The sequence below is a fragment of the Bison bison genome, unplaced genomic scaffold, assembly GCF_000754665.1.
Source record: "Bison bison bison isolate TAMUID 2011002044 unplaced genomic scaffold, Bison_UMD1.0 scf7180017864526, whole genome shotgun sequence".
Taxonomy (NCBI): Eukaryota; Metazoa; Chordata; class Mammalia; order Artiodactyla; family Bovidae; genus Bison; species Bison bison.
In genome coordinates, this window is record NW_011495077.1 from 2,577,490 (window position 1) to 2,593,179 (window position 15,690).

Here is a 15,690-nt window from a genome sequence, read left to right on the forward strand (position 1 = left end):
GAGCCTGGTAGGCTGAAGTCCATGGGGTCGCTAAGAGTCGGACACGACTGAGCGACTTCACTTTCACTTCTCACTTTCATGCATTGGAGAAGGAAATGGCAACCCACTCCAGTGTTCTTGCCTGGAGAATCCCAGGAACTGGGGAGCCTGGTAGGCTGCCGTCTCTGGGGTCGCACAGAGTCGGACACGACTGACGCGACTTAGCAGCATATGGAAATTCAATGCAGAAGAAAAAAATTCAACTTAACGGTCACAGGAAATGTGTAAAAATTGTTTCAAATCATCTACTCTCTTTTTTTGGCAGAGACTTATGTATGATCAATGAAAGATTTTCAGGCATAAAAACATATTAGGATAAATTCTGTAGGGAGAATAGAATGGAAATATAATTTCTGTTAAGATTTTGTCACATTTTTAAAATGAAAAATGGTGAGGTATATAATCACTAGTGTTGTGAAAGTGTTAGTCACATGGTCGTGTCCAACTCTCTGCAACCCCATGGACTGTAGCCCACCAGGCTTCTCTGTCCATGGGGTTCTCTAGGCAAGAACACTGAGTGGGTAGCCATTTCCTTCTCTAGGGGATCGTCCCAACCCAAGGATCAAACCCTGGTCTTATTTGTTGTAGGCAGATTCTTTACCATCTGAGCCACCAGGGAAAGAGTTATATAGATAGCTTTATTTTTGAAAAGTAAGTATATATAATATACTAGATGTTTTGTCCTTTGCAACTATTTAAAATTACAATGAAAAATTCTGTGTCAGCTTAAACATGTGTGAGTGCTTCTGGAGGTCTTCAGGTATAGAGTCCCTGAGCATGTGCTATGTCGAGGTATGGGCAATGGAATCTGGAAGGATCCTAATTGGTTAATCCATCTTGCTCAGTTTGCAGATGATGGCACTGAGGACCAAGGAGGGTTAGTTTATTTTCTCAAAGTCACAGAGTTGGGCCAGAATGCAGGTACCCTTTCTTGTTCATTCCTTTCACTACTTCATGAGCCTCCACAAAGGTAGCCCCTGAAATCTCATTTTGAGAAATGAGAAGACAAATAGGGATCTCAAAACAGTTACTGAATGAATAACAGGGACTTCCCTTGGGTAAGTTGCTCACTGCCCTATGGCTCCAGCCTCAGTGGTCAGGCTCGGAGGCCACATTCTATGTGTAGCCAAGCCCCAAAGTAATTGAGGAGCACAACCCCAAGGATTCGATGGACTCCAGACTGGGATTTTCCTCCTAGGGTCTCCTCCACCCCCTATCATGTGGGAGTGAACTTGATCTTTGGGGCTCTGAGAGTCCAACCTGTGTGGGGTGGGGGTGACTTTGGCTGACCAAATAGGGACAAACAGACCCAAGCAAGCTGTGGACAAAAACAGCTCTGAACCACAGGAGTGGCCCTAAAACATGAACATGGTTTGACCTAGAGACATAGGACCTAAAGTCAAGGGACACAGGACTAACAGGGAAGGAACAAGACGGTTGTCAGGAAACACACCCAAAGTGAGAACCCTGCTGACGTGGCAACCCTCAGCCCTGGCCCCTCACTGCCCCCCGCCCCTCTCCCCCGCCTGCCAGCTGCCAACAGGGCTCTGCCCTGTGTCTGCCACACCTGTCACTGCCTGTCCTCGTCCAGGGGGGGCCCCATCAGCCCCTCCTCAGCTGCTCAGCAGAGCAAGCAGTTAGCGGGGAGGGGAGGGAACATGGAGCGGGGGCCGGTGGTGGGGGCAGGGGCGGGGGGCCGGGCCCGGATCCGGGCCCTGCTGGGCGGCCTGGTCAGGGTGCTGCTCTGGGTGGCCTCTGCCTTGCTGTACTTTGGAAGTGAACAGGCTGCCCGCCTCCTGGGCAGCCCCTGCTTACGGCGCCTCTACCATGCCTGGTTGGCAGCAGTGGTCATCTTCGGGCCCCTTCTGCAGTTCCACGTCAACCCTCGGACCATCTTCGCCAGCCACGGCAACTTCTTCAACATGTGAGTCCACTCAAGGCTGGGGGCGCTGGCTGCCTGGGCTCAGGGATCCCGGCTCCCTCCAGGTTTCTGTCCTCCTGCCAGTGTGAGACACTAAAAATAGACTAGGAGGTTGAGGACAAAGTCAGAGGGGGGAGGGGAACAGAGCCGGGGGGGTACAGGAGCAGGGCTGAAGAAGAAACATGGACCCTAGAAGACTGAATGGACCTCCAAGGAGATGGCCAAGTTCAAGTGGCTGTGGGAGAAGCGGGGCAGAGGGCACAGAAAACAACAGGGGTGACATGTGCGACTGGAGACAGAGCCAGGCTGGGAACACACAGGGAGCAATGGGGCTGAGGGGCCTCAATAGCCTTTCCTCTTTTCTGCCCACAGAAAGTTTGTGAATTCAGCGTGGGGCTGGACCTGCACGTTCCTGGGGGGCTTTGTGCTGCTGGTGGTCTTCCTGGCTACACGGCGCGTGGCAGTGACTGCCCGGCACCTGAGCCGGCTGGTGGTGGGGGCAGCCGTGTGGCGGGGGGCCGGCCGGGCCTTCCTGCTCATCGAGGACCTGACCGGCTCCTGCTTCGAGCCTCTGCCCCAGGGCCTGCTGCTCCACGAGTTACCAGATCGCCGCAGCTGCCTGGCAGCTGGCCACCAGTGGCGGGGATACACGGTCTCCTCCCACACCTTCCTGCTCACCTTCTGCTGCCTGCTCATGGCCGAGGAAGCAGCAGTGTTCGCCAAGTATCTGGCCCATGGGCTGCCTGCCGGCGCACCCCTGCGCCTTGTCTTCCTGCTCAATGTGCTGCTGCTGGGCCTCTGGAACTTCTTGCTGCTCTGCACCGTCATCTATTTCCACCAGTATACTCACAAGGTGGTGGGGGCCGCGGTGGGTACCTTTGCCTGGTACCTCACCTATGGCAGCTGGTATCATCAGCCCTGGTCTCCAGGGAGCCCCGGCCATGGGCTCTTCCCTCGCCCCCACTCCATCCACAAGCATAACTGAAAGGAATAAAGGCACGTCAGACCTAGCTCCGACTCTGCTCATCACTGGGTTGGCAGGACCTGTAAAGGGTGGGTAGGGTAAGAAGAGAGTATAATAGTCGCCAGGGTTCCCCAGTCATTCCTTGCTGTCACTGACCTTGAATGTCCTTATGCTTGACCCCTATCCCTCCCATTGTCCTTTCAGTCTCCTGGTCTCTGCAGACGTCAAGCTATCTGGGGCTCTGATGTCAAAGACTGGCACTGCCAGGGCAGGTAACTGTCCTCAGGGATAGGCAGCATTCCCGCTAAGCAGATGCTCCATCTCCAGCTTGGTTGATCTGTTTTTCCTGCCTCCAGCACTGAATCCCTCCTCACCATCCTCAGGGGCCTTTCTATCTGGGCACCCTACTCAGCCACCCTTTCTACCCTGTCTTTCCAAAGAGGGTCTATACGTGCTCATTTTCTTAAAAGATGTTCATTGAGCCAAGCATAGTTCTTTGCCACGTGAATAAGAAAGACAAAGTTTTTGCTGTTTGGGGGCCCGTGGGTTACTGCCTGATGATAAACTCACAAATAATAATACTATTGTGCTTACTCTGTGTCAGGCACCATTCTAAGTATCTATAAATTCTTTATATAAATTCACATATTTAGCCCTCACAACACCATGAGGTAGTAGTGTTCCCACTGTACATTTGTGAAAATGGAGGTGCAGAGCTAAGTAAGTTTTTCACAACTAGTAAATATTGGAGCTAGAATTATTAACCCAGGCAGTATGGATCCGTTGTTTGTGCTCTAAAACAGAGATCAGCAAGCAACAGTTCTATGGCCAGTGTTTATATGGCCTGAGAGCTAAGAAATGATTTTACATTTTTTAATGGTTGAAAAAAAATATTTCTTAACAGGTGAAAATTACATGAAATTGAAATGCCACTGTCCATAAATAAAATTTTAGGGTAACTAGCCACACTAATTCATTTAAGTATATAGCTGGTTTCCTGCTACAATGGCAGAGTTGAGTAGTTGCTACAGGTACTACAAAGCCTAAAATATTTACTATATGGTCTTTGACAGAAAAAGTTTGCCAACCCCTGCTCTAAACCACAGTATCCTCAAAAAAGAAACCAACTTCATAGAGATAGTGCGTGAAGGTACTAAAACAGGCTACTTTCTAATAGACTTGGAGGGAGTTACTTTATAGGCAGAGTTCTTTCTGAAGAAGTGATATCTAAGCTGAGAACAGAATGACATCCTGACGCAGGGTAGGTTGTGTCAGGCAAAGGGATTAGCAAGAGCAAAGACCTTGAGGCAGGAATGAACAACGGTGGCAGGTTTGAGAAACAACTGGAAAGTCCAGGTATTTATAACTGAAAAGAGGGAGAAAACTGGAAAGCAAAGTTGAAGGGGAACAGGTGCCAGATAGGCCTTTTGGACCAGGAAAGTCCTTTGGATTCTAAGGTCAACAGGAAGTTGAGAAAGTTTTAAGCAAGAGCAAGGTGGAATCCTGCTGCTGCGTGGTGAGTGGGTTACAGAGGAATGGAGTCCACAAGGGTCTTAAGAGAGCTGACCGGGTCCTCTGATGGGATGATGCCAGAGTCTGAACGTCACTGCGTGGGCCAGACGATGCCCGTGGAGCCAGGGGTCCACGCTGGCAGAGCAAAGGAAAGGAGGCCAAGTCTTGCTTCACTACCCAGAAAAGAAGAGAGGCAGGTAAGGCTAATCACTGTCCCAGGCGGTGCTGGGAAGAGAGCCCGACATCTGGAGCAGGGGGCGGGAGGGGCGGGGAGTCCAGAGGCGGGCCCCGGCCTAGTGGCCGGGGAGGCGGGGCGTCATGGGCAAGGCGGGGAGGGTGGGGCAGGTGGGCGGGGATGTGGGCGGGGATGTGGGCGGGGAATCGAAAGACCCGCAGCTATGGGGATGCGCGGAGGCGGAAAGGCGCCTCTCCGACTCTAGGGGGAGCCCCGGCAGGGCTGCCTCCCGGCACTCCTCAGCTCCTCGCCTCTCTGGTCTGTCCCCGCCTCCTCTAGTACCTCCACTCCCACTACCCAGGAAGGCCGTGCGGGGAGCGAGCGCTGCTTTCACTTTCCCTTCCCCGTGCCCACTCCTCGCTCCTCGTGCGGCGTAGGCCCCTACCCCGGCCATGGCCACGCTCAGGGTCCTGCCCGAAGCCCAAGCCAAGGTGAGCGCTGCGGGTTCTAGGAAGGGTCTATCAGGGAGGCGTGCCTCCGAGACGTTGAAGGAGTCCGTGACCCGCCCCCCAGCCCCTCGAGTAGGGGTCAGTCATCCGAACACTCATGGGCCCCGTACCCAGAGCACCTGAGCCCCGGGAGCCCCGCCAGGTCTGCCTGCGGGAGGAGAGGCGAGGCGGCCGAGGTTCAGCGGGGTGAGGTGAAGCGGAGCCCTGGCGTGGAGGGGAAATCTGCTGGCCCGGAGCCCGGGCCCACACACAGACTGGGTTCGGGCCCTGTCCTGCCACCATGGGAGGCCCCGCGCCCATTCCACAGGGCACTCCGACCCTGCCCCAGTCGCAGCAGCTCTCTTACATCCCTCCTCCCACTGCCCACCGAGGGATCTGTTCCCTCTTGAATCCTTCGCCCTTCCCTTCCAGGAATGTTATTCCCCAAATCCCACCCAACCCAAGTCAGACCCCATGCAACCCTAAGGGTTCTCGAATAAACTGGCCATGAAGCCAGATGTCTGAAGGGCTGCTTGTGTTCCACAGGTGGATGTGTTCCGTGAAGACCTATGTACTAAGGTAAGACCTTCGTGGTCATCACCCCACCCCTCCCTAAGCCCGCTGCTCAGCCCTCCCTTGCTAGGCAGCGGCAGCCCTTCCTTTACTGCCTAGGAAGGGAATTTGATTCTGACCCCCATCCTCCCTTACCGTTACCCTACACACAGACAGAGAACCTGCTCGGGAGCTATTTTCCCAAGAAGATTTCTGAGTTGGATGCATTTTTAAAGGTACTGGGGATGGGCAGGGAGTAGAGGCCAAAGGGAGAGCTTCAGGGGCTGTGAGAGTGAGGAGGTGAGAGCTCGCCCCTGCCTCCAGCCCTTCTCCCACCCTGCACCAGGAGCCAGATCTCAATGAAGCCAACCTGAGCAATCTGAAGGCCCCATTGGACATCCCAGTGCCTGATCCAGTCAAGGAGAAAGAGAAGGAGGAGCGGAGGAAACAGCAGGAGGCAAGATGGGAATTCCTGGGAGGAGGGACCCAACCGGGGGAAAAATCAGCCTCAGGCCTGACTCCAAAGAGCCTCCCTTTCCCTGCAGAAGGAAGACAAGGATGAAAAGAAGAAAGGGGAAGATGAAGACAAAGGTATCGCTATGGTGGAAGGGACTTGTGTCTCACTTCCCAGGAGCTCCTCCCTAAGGATGCCTTTTCCTTGCCTGGCACAGTCCCAGTCATGTGCCTGACCCAGCGCCCACCTCCTAGGTCCTCCATGTGGCCCAGTGAGCTGCAATGAGAAGATTGTGGTCCTCCTGCAGCGGGTAAAGCCTGAGATCAAGGATGTCATTGAGAAGCTCAACCTGGTGAGTCCTCCCACTTCCATCCACACACTTCAGGTCAAACCCTGTCCCTACCAGTTGGGCATGGCACCTGCCAGGTCTTAGCAGAGAGGGCACAACAAGTAAAGCCAGAATTCCAGGCCATGGCATTTAGGACAGACCTGACACACTCCCATTCACTGTGAACAAGGGAACAGGATAGGAAACTGGGAATTGGGTTTGGGACTGATGGGGCTTCATTGCCATTCCCTCATCCCAGGTCACCACCTGGCTGCAGCTGCAAATACCTCGGATTGAGGATGGGAATAATTTTGGAGTGGCTGTCCAGGTGAGAGCACTGCCCCACTCCTCTGCCATCCTTATCTCTCCAGTCCTTGCTGCTTTCCACATTCCCTCCTGTTTTCTTTCCCCAGGAGAAGGTGTTTGAGCTGATGACTGCTCTTCACACCAAGCTGGAAGGCTTCCACACTCAAATTTCCAAGTGAGTCATTGCCCACTGCTCTGCCTCTGGTGGAGACTGAGGCCTCTGCTCCCTCCTCCTCCTGCTCCATACCCTTCTACTTCCCACAGGTATTTCTCTGAGCGCGGTGATGCTGTAACCAAAGCAGCCAAGCAGCCCCATGTGGTAGGTGAGGCCTCAGTCTGGGTGGCAAGGGAGGAGGGACACCCTTGAAGTCAGGCCTGATCCAAGTCTCCCACAGGGTGATTATCGGCAACTGGTACACGAGCTGGATGAGGCAGAGTACCGGGATATCCGGCTGATGGTCATGGAGATCCGCAATGCTTACGTGAGGAGGCAGGGGTGGGCCGAGGCAGCTTTCCACACCCACTCCCTGACCCTGCAGGCTGGGGGTGAAGGGTTACAAAGTTCAACCTCTCCACAAGGCTAGAAATGGGGTACAGAGCCACTGGGGGCTGGTGGCTGACTCCTACTCCTCCCTGGCCCCATAGGCTGTGTTATATGACATCATCCTGAAGAACTTCGAGAAGCTCAAGAAGCCCAGGGGAGAAACAAAGGGAATGATCTATTGAGACCCTCCTCTCATTCTGTGATGGCTCCAACAGAGACCTTCTGACTTTTACAGGGGACTCCAGACTTTCCCCACCTTCTGCCTGTTGGTTTCTCCCTCACCTTGCCTCCCAGGCACAATAAATATAGTCATACCATTGCCCAACAGCCCAAGTCTCTTTATTGGATCCTGAGCCTCCCCTCTGGCCCTGGCTCAGGTATTTCCATTTGCGGGACCAACCCACTGAGTGATTTGGGCGTTGAGCTGCTGGTTGGTCCAATCCTCTCGGATGTCGTCAAGGTGGCAGTCAAAGTCCACAAGGTGCTGGTGGGCCCGGCCCTCTAGTAATGCTCCCACCATCTGCCGTGACTCTTCCCAGTCCCTCCACATCACTCTGAAATAATAACCCCCATGGCAGTCAAACTCAGCAAGGAGTGGGGCCAGGTTAGGGTCTAGAGAAGGACCCTTGGGACAGAACCAACAACAGAGGAGGCTCAGGAGCTGTGGGCTTCCAAGAAGAGGTAGAAGGAGAGGGGCACTCACAAGTTCTTGTCCTTGGGGACCCAGCGGAGACCGTGGTTCTCCAGGACGATAACTGGGGGCACGTGAGGCTGGGGTACCAGTTTCTGATTATCCAACTGTGTGGACAAGGAAGGGCTGGTGAGGGTTTCAAGGGTTCCCCCTTCCTACTTTCTTTCCAACTCCCCATTCCGAAAACCAAGCCTCACCATAATAAGTACTGCATCAGGGAAGAATTCAGCAATCCGCCCAGCGATTTTCAAGGCCAGGGGCCCAGGGCTGTGTGGAGGGAAGATCAGAGGTGTGAGGAGCATACTGTGGGCAGACCGCATCCATCTGAGCTGGGCCTCCCAGGTCTCAAAGACGTGGATGCAGCAATGGCCTTTCCCTGTATCTGGCCTGGGGGCGCCAGGCCTACTTGATGCTTCACACATGACTGCCTGATGCTTGAATGCTGTGGCAAACAGGTGCTCAGACACTGCTGGTGAGAGTGGAAATCTAAGATGGTCTTTTTGGAGAGTAATTTGGCATAACCATCCAAACTTATATTGTATACTATACATATGCTGGCCCAGAAATTCTACTTATAAAGAATTTACTGTGTTAATAGGACAGTGTGTAATAACAAAAAAAAAAAATGGAAACAACCTCAATGTTTACTGTAAAGCATTAAATAAATTATGGTACACCCATATCGTACTATATAGCTATTAGGGTAAGGTAGCTATTAGTGTAGAGATGGAAAGATGTCAGATATTTATTAAGGTGGGAAAATCAACTTACAAAACAGTATAGTCTGATCCGAATACTCGATTATAACTAGATAGCTTTTTCTATATATAGTTGACCCTTGAACAACGATGGGGTTAGGGGCAAAGAGCCTTCGGCAGCTGAAAATCTGCAGATAACTTTACAGTGGGCCTTCCCTATTCTGGATTCCACATTGGAATTCAACCATTGGGTCCTGTTGTATTGCAGTACTTAGTGAAAAACTTTTGCCTGTTTGTGGCCCCAGGTAGTTCAAGCCCGTGTCCTTAAATGGTGAACTGTATACATAAAAAGAAACTTCCTTTTAAAAAAAAGTTTCCAGTTGAGCTTTCTTTGTGTTTTCAGCACTTGTTGGGGCGGGACGGGGCGGGGGTATCTCAGTTACAGCAGGTGTCAGACTGATATTGTCCTACCCACCCCCACCTACCTCCTTCAGAAAAATACGTTTCTATTTCCTCACTGCGTACGCAGCCTAGTGCCTGCTTTACAGTGCCTAAGGCTTGAATGAAGGGAAGATGGAAGGAATGACCAAGAGAGGTTCTCTTTACACCCCCCACCCCATAACCCTTAGCCTTCTGCCTCTGGCTACCCCACTCACCTCTGGTCGTCCAAAGCTGCATTGGCATGGTAGTACCCTGCCACTACCAGCCCGGCCTGCGCGCCCCACACATCCACCTGCCATGGGAAAGGGGCCATCAGTAACTAAATCGTGCCGCCCGCCCTGTGGGTGCGCACTACTGCCAAGAGACCAGGGATGGGCTTGGGCTAGGGGTGTTAGGGGATTTCGCGGTGGTCGATGGGCGTCCGGCGGCGGCACCTGGTTGAGTGCGACCTCCAGCATGACAGACAGGGCCAGGTGGCTGTGGAACAGGGGCACACAGTCGGTGAGGCACAGGCATTCTCCCGACCGCGGCGCCGGCGCCGGCGCCAGCAACAGCCCGTTGACAGCGGCGTGCGGATACCGGGCGGCGTGCAGGCTCATCTTCACGTAGGCCCGGGCCGAGATCTCCACCTCCCCCATGGCGAGCGGAGCCCCCTCCAGAGCCCCAGAGCCCTCCTGGGCCCTTCCCCGTGCCCCCTCACTTAGGTTCGACGGTGACGCTGACTCGACTCGAAGGCAGCCAGTCAGCTCAGGCCGACCTCGGCCCGGCGCCCGGCCCCTTCTTGGCCCGGAATGCAGGCAGCCGAAACTGCATGTTGCAGCACCGAGCTCCGCCTCTCCCGCCCCCAAGCGGCGCAGCCTCCCACACGCAAAACCCGGGCTCCGCGTCCGAGCAGCTTCTGGAGTCACGCCCACATGGTACTCTGATAGGCTTAGAGGGTCTCGTTTGCCCAATCACCGGCAGTATCCAACCTTGCCCCGCCTTTGACTGGAAACTAAAGAGAGTTGCCCGCGGGCTGATTGGCTAAGCTGTCCCACTTCGGTTCTTGATTGCAAGATGGTTGCGTCTGTTACCTCTGCTTCCCGTCCGTACAGGCTCTGTTGAGCCCTCTGGGTGGAGCCCGCACCCAAGTCGGGAGTCTACAGGAGCCGTGGAGTCTCGAACTTGGGTATATAGCGGACAGCATGGTTCCTACTATGAAATTAGTGGGTCTATATTCTAGAGTGGTTCTGCCACTTACTAAGCCGTGTTACTTTCGCACTTTAGGTTATATGGCCCTTGGTTTCCTCGGGGAAGTAATTGCAGAAAGGAGGAGGTAAAGGTCAAAAAGAATTTTATTGACCTATCCTTCCCATAATGTCCTGTGGTATAATTTCCTTCGCCTTAATGCCTTGGGAGTGTTTTTTACCCTCCCAACCCTTGAGAAGAAGCCCAACCATCTACCCATAATTTTCGCAGTAAAACCTCATTCTCCCTCTGGGCTTCCCCTGAGCTGATGACAAGGGTTGTACCTTTCTTCATTCCCTGACCTCAGCCACAGAGCCTCCCAAAGCCTGATTATTCTTGTAAGGGCTCTGCCCAAATGCCATCTCTCCCAGGAAGCACTCAAGAGACCTCCAGATGGAAATGATCTTACGAAAGTCCCAAATACAGATTATCTTCATGGCTGTCATGGCATGTAACAGCCCCCACCCTGTTCTTTGGGATGACTTCCTAAGAATAGGATGGATCTCTAATTCATCTTTGTCTTCCTGGCACCGCTGCCTTTCCTATCACCACATCATTCACATTTAGTGTCTGGACACAGGTGACACTTGAAAGTAAAAGTGTAATTGCTCAGTCGTGTCCAACTGTCTGTGACCCCGTGGACTGTAGCCCACCAGTCTCCTCTGTCCATGTAATTCTCTAGGCAAGAATACTGGAGTGTTGTGGTCACCAAGCACCTGGTCGCCTGAGCTGCTCAGACCTGGGAAGGGCACAAAGCGCAGGCCCAACCGAGACTGTGCCTTTGTGGAGTACCCGAGAAACTGAACCTGAGCAGCTTAGACCTGGGAAGTGCATACAACCCAAGGCCCACTTTAGACAGTTCCCCTGCAGAGCAACCTGAAGCCTGAGCAGTGTAGACCCGGAAAGCACACACGCCGTGAGCTGGGACAAACCCAGTGTGGCCCAGACACTGTGAGCGCTCCCCACACACACCAGTGATATTTGTTTGCAGTGTTCCTCCCTCCCCACAGCACGACTGAACAAGTAAGCCTAAAAAAGTGTCCACCACCACCCCCTTGCGTCAGGGTGGAAATCAGATACTGAAGAGACTTGCAAACAGAGGAAGCCAAAATAAAGAAGAGGGAATGGTTTTGGAAGTGACAGGTGCAACAGATTAAAACCCAGTAGTTAGCATTGACTACATCAGAAGGGGCCTATAGACCTTGAGAAGTATAAGCTAGAACAAGGAACTATCTGAAACTGAACTGACCCCACACTGCCCTCAACAGCTCCAGAGAAATTCCTAGATATATTTTACTATTATCATTTTTTTAATTTTTAAAAAATTTAAGTTATTACTCCTTTAATTTTCATTTAAAAAAACCTATTAGCTTGCAAAAAAAGACCCTATTTTAAAGCATATTTTGTATATATATTTTTAATAATTTTTGCAATTTTTTTTTTTAATATTGTATTTCTGAGTCTAACCTCTACTCTAGATTTTTAATCTTTGCTTTTTGGTATTTGTTATCAATTTTGTACCTTTAAGAATCCAATCTTCAGTACCCATTTTTTACTTAGGAGTGTGATTACTGGCTTGGTTGCTCTCTCCCCTTTTGACTCTTCTTTTTCTCCTCCAGGTCACCTCTATCTCCTCCCTCCCCCTTCTCTTCTCTGCTTAACTCTTGTGAATCTCTTTGGGTGTTCCGGGCTGTGGAGAACACTTAGGGAACTGATTACTGGCTAGACTGGTCTCTCTCCTTTTGACTCCCCCTGCTCTCCTGGTCACCTCTATCTCTTTCCTCCCTCCTCTCTTCTCTGTGTAACTCCGTGAACCTCTCTGAGTATTCCAGACTGTGGAAAGCAGATAGGGAATTGATTACTGGCTAGATTGCACTCTCCCCTTTTGATTCCCCCTCTTCTCCTGGTCACCTCTATCTCCCTCCTCCCTCTTCTCTTCTCCATGTAACTCTGTGAACCTCTCTAGGTGTCCCTCACTGTGGAGAATCTTTTCATCATTAACCTAGATATTTTATCATCAGTGCTGTATGGATGGAGAAGTCTTGAGGCTACTGTAAGAATACTGGAGTGGATTGCCATTTCCTTCTCCAGAGGGTCTTCCTGACCCAGGGATCAAACCTGGGTCTCCTACATTTCAGGGAGATTCTTTACCATCTGAGCCCCAAGAGAAGCCCAGGTGACAGTACATGTTTTTTGAATGAAAGACACACACCAGAGGTTATCTACACAAAGTATAGGTCATTTATTTCCCTTCTAACCCTGGGCTCAGTACATAGATGGCTTCTCTTCACCCTTTGGGTTGACAATTTTCTCCAGGTTGCTGCTGATAATATGGTAAAGCTCAGCCTGGAAGAAGGCCAGAGGACAACAGTCAGTTTCTTGGCCTTTCCCCTGCCTCCCTCATCCACCTCCCTTAAGGGCTTACTCCAGACTCACATAGAAAGCTCTCAGGTCCAGCACCATGGCCCTGAGGTCCCCATAGACTGCCTCATCTCGTTCGTGCACCAGGGCCCGGTAGTCCATCTGGGATGTGAGAAGCAAAGCTGAGTCAGCCCCATAGAAGGGTGGGATATTAGTCTCATTTGCTCATATAGGGAATAGGTAACTTGAAGAATGAACCCCTTCTCAGCCAAGATATGGGATCACACAGGGTCAGAGAAAGGGGTCAAGGTTTGTGAAGCCCAAATCAGTTTTCCTGGGCTTAATATACTCCACATTGGAAAGGTCATAAACAAGACAAAGAGGACCTCTATCCCCACTTCCTCACCCGCCCCCACCCCAGCCAGCCTCAGCTAAAAGGCAGGTAGACTATGTACTTACTACATGGGTCTCCTTAGATGCCTTGGCCACAGCATCCCCACGTTCTGAGAAGTACCTGCCAGAAGCAAGAGGAATAACCACAGGAATGACTATTCTGAGAGAGAGAGAGAGTCCCTCAGACCCTTCCCAAAGCCCTGCTACATCCCAGTGGGCATGCTCAGCTTTGGGCATGTCCAAATAAATGTCCTTGCAGACCCCCATACTAGCCCTCCAACTGTTCTCACTTGGAAATAGTCGTCTGGAAGGCTTCCACTTTGGTCTTGACTGCATTTACCCTCTCCAACACCTTTTCCTGTGGTGACAAAAGAGATGGGAGGCAAAGAAAACACTTCATCTCCCTCCTTCGCTCACTATCTCCCACCTCCTCCTGGTTCATGTCCAGCTCCTGTCCCTTTCTCTCCAAGTCTCTCCCTGCTTTCAGCATCCTCACATACCCTTTCTTACCTGGATTGCCACCCCAAAGTCATTTCCATCCTCAATTTTGGGGATCAGGTGCTGGATCCATGTGATCACCTACATTAAAAGATATCATGTAGGAATCATTCAACAAACTCTCTGTTCTTATTACTGCTACTTCCTAATAAACCTACATTTAACTGAGTACTTATTATATGCCAGGCACTGTGCTATGTATTATATATCTCATTTAATCTTCACAACAAACTTTCAAGGTAAATATTCTTATTGTACCCACTCAACAGATGAAAAAACTGAGTCACAGGATGTCTAAGTGACTTACTTTAAGTAACCAGCTAGGTAAGTGATAGAGTCAGGATTTGAACCAAGGCAGTCTCCCTCTAGTGCCTAAGTTCTTAAACCAGCTCACTATATCATAGCACCTGTGCTGCATACCTGGTACAGCAGTAGGTTCAGAGGTTATGGAGGTGGATACAGCACCATCTGACTTGGGGATGTGATCAACATTGTGATAAACAAAAGGTATCTAAACACAAGGCACAGAAGGAAGCTTCCTAATTGGGGAATAAGTTCCTGAATGAAGGACTTGAGTATCTAGGGCCTGGCCTTGCTTGTCTTCTCTATGTCCCCCAGTTCCCAGGCTTACCAGAATGCATTTTTCTTTGAGAGTCCAGACTTCTGGCTTAACCAGGGCAAGCAAGGCCAGAACCTTCTCATTCCCAGGGAGAAAGCCGCACTTAGGGACTGTGAGAAAGAGGGGATTTAGACCCTTTCTCATCCAGCAGTCAATGTGCCATTTCCCTTTCCCTAGCCACCTCTTCCTCTTTTACCTTCTTTCTTCTCCTGCTTATCTGTTTCCATCTAAGGGAAAAAGGGGAAAAGTAGCGGAGGTTGGAGGGCCATCATTTACACAGCGTTTATAGCCAGAGCCCTACACCCTGAGTGCCTCACCTCATCATCCTTGGGTGGGGGGTCTGGAATCGGGATGTCCAGTGGGGCCCGGAGAGAATTCAGGTCAGTCACATTGAAAGAGTCCTCCTGCATAAAGCTCATTGTCAGGGGCTGCCCAGCCTCTTCCCCCTCAACCTGGGTCACAGACTTCCCTTCATACATCACACCCACCCTCTGCCTCGGAACCTAGGCTCAGGCTTCATGTTATTCTAATGTTCCCAGTCTACCACTTACAACTGTATTCTGCATTCAGAATGCAGTTGTTAGCTAGAGAGAGTGGATGAAGAGGAGAGAGGCCTTGGGATGGGCAGGAGGAGTTCACACTACTTACTTGCAAGAGCTGATTAAGGTATATGATTTTCTGAGGCAAGAATCTGTAGAGGAATTCCTCAGCCTGTGGGTTATATTGCAACGGTCAGAATCACAGAAGACATTCAGTGAGATGTCTGAGAAGTGGGACTGGAAGGGCCCTTGGAAATCATTGACTCTAACATTTACAAATGAGGGAACTGAAGCCCTGAAAAGTGAAGGGACTTGCCCAAGCTGGGATGCAGCAGAACCAAGAATTGTGGTATTCATTCCTACTTTGGGGCCATGGCTTTTCCCTCCACACCAAAAGAAGGGAGAGGAAGTGACGGAACTGAGGACGGTTTTAAGAGAGGTCAAAGTAAAAGTAGAGATCAACAATTAAGAGCTTATCTTGGGTGAAGGTTTGATAAAGTAGGGCACGGGGCGAGGGTGGGTTTGGGGATCAGTCTGAGAAGTTGCAACCCTCAAGTATTGGCTTTAGATTCTGGGTTAAATCGCTTGAATCCTGAAGATTTACTTACCTCCTGGAAAAGATTTTGCCTGAAGACGTCCACCTGCACAGAGAGCAGTACCCGGATGTCGGTTAAGGGTCTCGGTTGTCCAGAGTAAGATCCCACCCTCAATGGGATGCCCTCCAACTTGGCTCAGTTCTTTCGCACCACAAGCCAAATTTCCCTGGAAACCTATGCTCAGTGCAGAGATAGTCCAGAGAGCAGGTGGTATCTGTAATCCCCCGGGGCAGAAGTGAAAGCACTTAGAGAGCTTGGGAGATTTCTCTGGTGCGGCCTCGTTCCCCCGGAGCACCCAGTCTGGCCTCCATTCAGAGGGGCTCCTCGGCCCCTTCCTGGCCTCC

General features: G+C 51.4%; 4 protein-coding genes across 5 annotated transcripts in view; 2 read left to right on the forward strand and 2 right to left on the reverse strand.

Moving 5' to 3' along the window:
• The first annotated feature begins 677 nt into the window (after window positions 1–677).
• On the forward strand, window positions 678–4,670 carry FITM1 (fat storage-inducing transmembrane protein 1). Of its 2 annotated transcripts, XM_010831327.1 has the most exons (3): window positions 678–1,963; window positions 2,333–2,803; window positions 2,922–4,670. In XM_010831327.1, the coding sequence occupies exons 1-3, from the start codon at window positions 1,698–1,700 to the stop codon at window positions 3,019–3,021; spliced, it is 837 nt and encodes a 278-aa protein (XP_010829629.1). In that variant the 5' UTR covers window positions 678–1,697; the 3' UTR covers window positions 3,022–4,670. The 2 variants fall into 2 exon arrangements, with proteins under 2 accessions (XP_010829629.1, XP_010829628.1); XM_010831326.1 differs by having other exon boundaries at window positions 2,333–2,970.
• A 149-nt stretch (window positions 4,671–4,819) lies between these two features.
• PSME1 (proteasome (prosome, macropain) activator subunit 1 (PA28 alpha)) lies at window positions 4,820–7,602 on the forward strand. The gene is made up of 11 exons (XM_010831329.1): window positions 4,820–5,102; window positions 5,646–5,678; window positions 5,825–5,887; window positions 5,998–6,108; window positions 6,197–6,242; window positions 6,360–6,457; window positions 6,693–6,761; window positions 6,847–6,914; window positions 7,004–7,058; window positions 7,135–7,221; window positions 7,385–7,602. The coding sequence occupies exons 1-11, from the start codon at window positions 5,064–5,066 to the stop codon at window positions 7,463–7,465; spliced, it is 750 nt and encodes a 249-aa protein (XP_010829631.1). The 5' UTR covers window positions 4,820–5,063; the 3' UTR covers window positions 7,466–7,602.
• Window positions 7,601–9,968, reverse strand: EMC9 (ER membrane protein complex subunit 9). The gene is made up of 5 exons (XM_010831328.1): window positions 9,548–9,968; window positions 9,329–9,405; window positions 8,172–8,241; window positions 7,987–8,081; window positions 7,601–7,837 (listed from the first exon to the last, which is right to left on the reverse strand). The coding sequence occupies exons 1-5, from the start codon at window positions 9,749–9,751 to the stop codon at window positions 7,657–7,659; spliced, it is 627 nt and encodes a 208-aa protein (XP_010829630.1). The 5' UTR covers window positions 9,752–9,968; the 3' UTR covers window positions 7,601–7,656.
• A 2,590-nt stretch (window positions 9,969–12,558) lies between these two features.
• The window catches only part of PSME2 (proteasome (prosome, macropain) activator subunit 2 (PA28 beta)), a 4,433-nt gene continuing 1,301 nt past the window's right edge, over window positions 12,559–15,690 (reverse strand). The window contains exons 2-11 of the mRNA XM_010831416.1: window positions 15,359–15,480; window positions 14,860–14,922; window positions 14,529–14,615; window positions 14,408–14,438; window positions 14,224–14,321; window positions 13,605–13,673; window positions 13,385–13,452; window positions 13,161–13,215; window positions 12,777–12,863; window positions 12,559–12,686 (exon numbers count right to left, since the gene is read on the reverse strand). Of these exons, the coding sequence (XP_010829718.1) occupies window positions 12,606–12,686; window positions 12,777–12,863; window positions 13,161–13,215; window positions 13,385–13,452; window positions 13,605–13,673; window positions 14,224–14,321; window positions 14,408–14,438; window positions 14,529–14,615; window positions 14,860–14,922; window positions 15,359–15,480 (761 nt within the window). The 3' untranslated portion in view covers window positions 12,559–12,605. The remainder of the gene's footprint in view (window positions 12,687–12,776; window positions 12,864–13,160; window positions 13,216–13,384; window positions 13,453–13,604; window positions 13,674–14,223; window positions 14,322–14,407; window positions 14,439–14,528; window positions 14,616–14,859; window positions 14,923–15,358; window positions 15,481–15,690) is intronic.

Bases quoted from the DNA above. Each gene is read 5' to 3' on its own strand.
- EMC9 (XM_010831328.1), bottom strand. From the start codon at position 9,751: ATGGGGGAGGTGGAGATCTCGGCCCGGGCCTACGTGAAGATGAGCCTG. The intron at 8,242-9,328 runs GTGAGTGGGGTA...CCCTCCACACAG, and splicing joins GCAGCTTTGGACGACCAGAG to CCCTGGGCCCCTGGCCTTGA. The intron at 7,838-7,986 runs GTGAGTGCCCCT...TTATTATTTCAG, and splicing joins GTCCCCAAGGACAAGAACTT to AGTGATGTGGAGGGACTGGG.
- PSME1 (XM_010831329.1), top strand. From the start codon at position 5,064: ATGGCCACGCTCAGGGTCCTGCCCGAAGCCCAAGCCAAG. The intron at 6,915-7,003 runs GTGAGTCATTGC...TACTTCCCACAG, and splicing joins TTCCACACTCAAATTTCCAA to GTATTTCTCTGAGCGCGGTG. The intron at 7,059-7,134 runs GTAGGTGAGGCC...AGTCTCCCACAG, and splicing joins CAGCCAAGCAGCCCCATGTG to GGTGATTATCGGCAACTGGT.
- FITM1 (XM_010831326.1), top strand. From the start codon at position 1,698: ATGGAGCGGGGGCCGGTGGTGGGGGCAGGGGCGGGGGGCCGGGCCCGG. The intron at 1,964-2,332 runs GTGAGTCCACTC...TTCTGCCCACAG, and splicing joins CACGGCAACTTCTTCAACAT to AAAGTTTGTGAATTCAGCGT.